The 6,328-nt window shown below is 41.9% G+C and overlaps 1 protein-coding gene across 1 annotated transcript in view; it reads right to left on the reverse strand.

The window, feature by feature from the left end:
* The window catches only part of ITGB8 (integrin subunit beta 8), a 93,570-nt gene extending 87,701 nt beyond the window's left edge, over positions 1-5,869 (reverse strand). The window contains exon 1 of the mRNA XM_036247452.1: positions 5,075-5,869. Coding sequence (XP_036103345.1) covers positions 5,075-5,201 — 127 coding nt within the window. The 5' untranslated portion in view covers positions 5,202-5,869. The remainder of the gene's footprint in view (positions 1-5,074) is intronic.
* Between the last annotated feature and the right edge of the window lie 459 nt (positions 5,870-6,328).

The raw sequence follows: 6,328 nt of genomic DNA on the forward strand, positions 1-6,328 counted from the left end.
TACTTACTAGCTAAGAGATCTTGAGAAGCTATTCAGTGTCTCTTTAATTAGTTTACTTACCTATAAAATGGGAATAATCAGAGTATATACCTCAGAGGGTTGTGGGTATTAAAGGATTTATTTTCATACCATATGTCCAGGAGGATGTCTGGCATATACTTCACAAATATTAACATTGCTATTCTTTCATCTCCAGAACCCAGAACAGTGCCTGACATTAGGTTTTGGGTGCTTTAAGAAAATCTGAATGAATAATAATTAAATGGATTAGAACAGTTTGTCTTTTTATCACATTTTTAGTGTTTGGTTAAAAATGACTACAAATTCCAGTTTGTATAGCCAAAACAGATATCAGTTTAAAAATACATATTGAGATAAAAGATAAGGATTACTTGTTATACTTAATTTTCAATGAAAATAATTATCATAGAAATTTTTAAAGCAAACAAATTTGTAAAAAGTAGTTAAAAAATTCGTCAGTTTCTTTTTGATCTTGGCTAAAGATTTGCCTGTAGAGTCAAGAGCCTGCTTTCTGGGGGTGGATTGAGAAGGCAGAAACAAGTGTCTTACAGTGTTAAACTTTTTATAGTAGAACCAACTTTTAAAGGAAACTATTAAAGTGCAAATTGTAGTGAAGATTAGAGAAACAGAGAGATCAAGGATGCTGCCAAAGTGTTACCGTGAACTACTGGATGACTGGTCACTTATGTGAGGAAGAGTATGAAAAGAACAAACTTGAGGGAGACAATTGGAAGTTTGTTTTTGAATACATTAGAATAATTTTGCCTTTAGACATACAGTGGAGACGTAGAATAAGCAGTTTGCTGTACCCTCTGAAGATCATATAAGAGGTCAGGACTGGGGTTGTCATCCTAGAAGTGGTACTTAAGACCCAAGACTGGATCAGTCCACCTGAGGACTTAGTAAATAGCCAGAAGAGAAAGTCCAAGGACTGAGTGCTGAGCCACTTCTACATTTGGAGGTTGGGATGTGAAGAACTGATGTCAAAGATGGAGAAGGAGCTTAAAACAAGAGAATGTAGGTCCAGGAACCAATGAAAGAAGTATTTTGAAGGATGGAGTGGTCAACAGTGTTAACTTACTGACCGATAATAGGATGAAGTCTATGACTTGGTCATGGGAGTTGGCAATAGGGAGCTTACTGTGATTTTAACAGAGTAGTGTACTTGCAGACATGATAAACAAAGCCTGACTGCAGTGGATTCAAAAAGGCGGGTGAGGAGAATTGGAGACAAAGTGTGGACAACTCTTTCAAGAATTTTGGCTATAAAGGAAAGTGAGAAATAGAAGAGTGATACTACAGCATCTATGGATATGCATATGGTATATATAAGTGATCCAGCAGAGAGGAGAAAAAGTGATTCAAGAAACGGTGGTAACAATCTCTCCAACAAACTCAAACAAAGTATATTTGCTGGCTGTGATTCCATTGGATAAAGTAATTAACATTTGGCTGGGGAAGTAGATGTATCCCTGTTATTTTTTCCTTCTTCATATACATGTATACCAAAAAGCTGTTACACGTGCATATTTTTAAGGAAAATATATATATATATAAAATATATATATATTTTATCCTCACCCGAGGACATTTTTCCATTTTTTTGTACAGACAGAGTGGGAGGGAGAGAGAGGAAGAGAGAGAGAGGGAAACATCAATGTGAGAGAGACACATCGAGTGGCTGCCACCCGCACGACCAACCAGGGCCGGGGACAAACTGCAACCGAGGTACATGCCCTTAGCGGGAACCGAACCCGGGTCTCTCCGGACCGCAGGCGGATGCTCTAACCACTGAGCCAAACTGGCCAGGGCAAGAAAAATATTTTTAATGGAGCCATAATAGAACCTTTGAAAAATAAATGGTTGACACTCTCTTTGCTTGCCTCCTTCACTTGCGCATTTTTCCCGTCAAAGATAATGAACATCCGTGGCCCTAAAATTCAGCTAAAAAAAGTTCATGCTCTGGGATTAACGGGTGTGTTACTCCTCCAGTAGTATTTTGATTTACTGAAATATTTAGGGTGAAGCGATATGAGAGATTTGCTTCAAAATACTCTTGTTGGAGAAAAGAGATGAAGTGGGTGGGGAGAGATGAAAAGAACTGGCCCTAAGTTGAAAGTTCATGAAGCTGGGTGGTGGGTATATGTGATTCCTTATACCATTCTCTCTGTTTCTGCATGTGTTTGAAAATCTCCACATTATAAAGTTAAAAATGAGAAGACATATAGCATGAATACCATGCTTAATCCAAAGAAATCAATTAAGTGGTGAAATTTCAGATTATTCGGTAATAGGTGAATATTTGGGGGCACAGGAATTTTTCTGACATTTTCAAATCTTATCAGTCACCTTGCTTTTATATATAGCACAGACTTATTTTTTAATCAGAAAGTGTCTCAGTTGCTTTAACATAGAATTAATTTGGATGCTTATTGCACAAATAATTTGGAAGACTGGATTTTTAAAAATGAAGGCTTGGTTCTCTTAAATATTCTCTCACTTTAGGTAAGCATAAAAAAAACCTTAGAGCACCTGTGTTATGAAATATGTTCTGAGGTAAAGTAATACTACAGTTAAAAAACAACAGTATTCCAGTTGGTTGTTACGTAAAAGAATAAATAGTTGATTATACACAGAAGATTAAATTACGTTGCAATAATAATTACCACTTTTTAAATTTTTTAAAAAATTTGTCACTTTTACATTGCTGTATAATTTTAGTTAAAAAAAGATTTTTAGCCCTGGCCAGTGTGGCTTAGTTGGTTGAGAGTCTTCCCGAGCACCGAAAGGCCACTGGTTTGATTCCTGGTCAGGACAAATGCCCATATTGCAGGTTCGGTCAGGGTGCATCGGGAGGCAACCGACCGATGTTTCTCTCTCGCATTGATGTTTCTCTCTCTCTTGCAAATCATTGCAAATCAATAAAAACATATCTTAAAAAGATGTTTAACTTTTCAAAACTAGCAAATGTAGAAATAACAGGGTTGCTACATTAAGTCCGCAAATATTAACCACTAGGTATTTTTTAGTATTTTCCAGTTACTCATTAACCATTCTTTAGTGTTATTGCTAATCTAACTGTCTGTAATCTCCACCAGGGAAAGTTGAATAACACCTCCGATACATTTTCTAGATCAGAAGAATATTCAGGTTTTATTAGTAACATTCCTATTTTCATGATATATTCATTAACAAAAGTACACTATATAATCTGGGACCTATAAATTCTACTTCAAAAATGAAGCCCAAAGTTACGTTGTTGTGCAGTTTATGGTTTCTTTTGTATAGCTTTGATGTCCTCAACATTTCCTTGGTGTAAACTACTGAGCAAGGGAACAAGATTTCCTTTGTAACTGATACCTAAATTTCTATTCTGCTTTGAGCGTCTAATTTGCACTGTGAAGACATATAATTTGAGCCTTGTAGCTATATCACACAAGTACAACAGTTTATGCTGATCTCTAATTTTCTGAGTTGTGCTGGATGTAATTTAAATTTTTTGCATGTTTTTAACTGCAGTGCAAACCAGTATACATGAGAAACCTTTGTATATTGACAGAGGCTTGGAAAAGGATGCCTTGTTCTCATTTCGGATAAGCATTCCCTTTTCACAACTGCAGGTGCAAGGGAGCCCATTCATAATATTTGCTTCAAGTTATAGTTTCTGGCTGGAAATAGAGTGCTCTTACAGGAGAACTTGACTAATCTTTACAAGCACAATGAATAAAAGTTATTACTATTATTAACAAATTCTAGAGGCAAGTAGGACTTTTTCTTTGCCTATGTATTGGGAACATAATATATGCTGTCAACACAGTTTTGGTCATTTTACTATTGTGTATGTGTTTACTAAAACTAGAAAAACACTTTGTCACTTATTAACACAGGATGGAATTATACTCAGTGGAAAATCTGCTGTAACAAATGCACGTTCCACTTAAGAGATAATTGATAATGAATGTTATTTTTTCCTTTGCCTTATGTTTCACTTATTTTTAAATCAACACGAGCCAAAAAATAACCACAAGATAAAAATTTACTCTAATTGTTCTCATTTCACATAACTGGGTAAATCTCCTTTTGGAACATATATTAGACAACTATATAAGCAACAAATAAGTGGTGCTAGCTGGAGGTTTCCATTAGAAACCCTTATTTATAAGGTTATGACTTGACCATTTTAATTAGCTTCAAGCAGAAACTTGGAACAGCAGTTCAAAGCCTCAGAGAAAAGTTAAGTCTACAAAATAACTCCCCAGGAGAAGTCAGAGAAAGGCTCTAATAGAATTTAAGGTCTGGATGGCCAAACACAGATAAAGTAAATTAAAAAATAAAATGTGGCAATAATCATTGCATTGACCAGAGTAAGTGTTTGGCTTATGTATAAAACCAGGAAGAACTCATCCTAAATTGATGGTTATTACTGTTACTTACTATATGTTTTGCTGTTTGTTAGCAATCCCATAGTGTCACCTTACATTTGCATATAATTCAAAAGTGCCAAAACACGTTTGCACTTTAATTCATTCAGGCTGAGCACTGTGATAGAAGAAACTTGTATGCTGCCATCCTTTTCTTTCCTAAAAACAGATGACTCACTCACATTACACCAGTTTATCCTCAGCCTTGAATCAAATGCAATCTAGTGGTTAGACCCACATGCTAGAAAGATGAGGAGCATCTTTAAGGATGCCTTCAAGGAAGATGCCTCCAAGGATGGGACAGAACCCTTAAACTGGCTTCTGTAAATATTACTGCCCACCCTTCTGAATGTTCATTATATTGCTACTTCCCCAACATCCAAGAGCAACACACAATATCTCCACTTATAATTAGTTATTGCTGTCACTCCAGGGAGGAAATGCTTGACACCTGGCCTTCCTCAAGCCATATGTGCTGGAGGACACTGCCATACACAGCCCTTCTGAAGTTCAAAGGGCAGATGAAAGAAGACTGACACTGGGCCACTTACCTGGCCGGGATGCTTTTCCTGACAGCCTGAGACCTTTGAGGAAGAGAAGAAAATAAAAGAAACAAACAAACAAAAACTTACCACTTTGACCCAGTCCAAGAACAACTGAAAACACCCAGGCCGCCCGGAGAAATGGGGCAGGACCTGGCCGGCAATTTTGCAGGCAGGCAAATGCGGCAGTAAAAAAAGCCAGGGCCGAGCAGCACATAATGCAAAGCAGCTCGCGCTGCGCCCGCCGCCTGGCTGCTCTCTAAATGCGCGCTTGCGCCTCTCCGGCGCACCTTGGGGCCCGCGGACCAAGTGTCACTAGGACGTTTCCAGCAGGCCCGACAGGCGGACCCCGCGGCTCGGAGCAAGCGGTGCAGGTACGCTGGCCTGGGCACCGCTCGGCATCTCAGGGCCCCCGCGGCCCTCCCAGCTTGACTCGGTGGGTCCCGAAATCTCCGCGAGAAGCACCTCCTCCGACGGCCACTGGCTCGGGGTGGCGACGCGAGCGGAGCTCCGCAGCCCGCTCTGGGACAAAGAAAAGAGCTTTTGTTTCTCTCCAGCCGACGGGAATTCTGCTGCATAAATCAGCTTAGCGAAGAGCCAAACACAATCAAACCCAAACAAAGCCCGAAGCTGGGGGGAAAAACCAGCCTAATGTACATTCACTGGGTGATGCTGCATCTGTGGGAGGGGACGCCGGTGAGGCCGAAGGGGGAAAAAGTCGATGTCGCCATCAATCAGCGAAAGTTTCTTCCACAGGTGAGCAGGGAGGCCAACTCCACTTAGTTGCAGCTTTGCAGCCTCATTAGCTGAACAGCGGGCAAAGTCGAAGCGGTAGCGTCCTGGCTGGCTGGGAGGAAGCTTGGGTGCCAGCAGCCAGGGGAAACGGCTCCGGGAGCACCCTAGAAGCCCCCGCCGGCGCCGGTGGACACTGAATGAGGCATCTCAGTTCCCTGCTTGGACAGGAGTGGAGCGCACCGCTGCAAGCGCGGGATGTTCCGCGGGATGCTGAAGCCCAGCCTCGCGGGGCGGGAGCTGCGTGCCCTCGTTCTTTTGGCCCCAGTGTACAGCTCAGGCGTCCGGCCGTCCAGAGCCCCGGTAGCTGGCGCGCTCTGGGGTGCACCCCGCGAGGATGCGAGGGAGGCGAGTTGGTAAGGGGCGGGGATGTGTGGTCCTGCCCGGGCCCCCTGGTGCAGGGGGTGGGGTGGGGGGGACGCCTCCCGAGGCACTGATAGTTGGGCGCGCTCAGGCCCCTGAGTTGCTAGGAGACCGCCCCACGCTATGGAGAGTCTGGCCCCCGCAGGCGAGGCTGCAGCTCGCAGCAACAGCAAAAGCTCGGAGCAGCGT

The sequence above is a fragment of the Molossus molossus genome, unplaced genomic scaffold (genome assembly GCF_014108415.1).
Source record: "Molossus molossus isolate mMolMol1 unplaced genomic scaffold, mMolMol1.p scaffold_m16_p_7, whole genome shotgun sequence".
Classification (NCBI taxonomy): domain Eukaryota; kingdom Metazoa; phylum Chordata; class Mammalia; order Chiroptera; family Molossidae; genus Molossus; species Molossus molossus.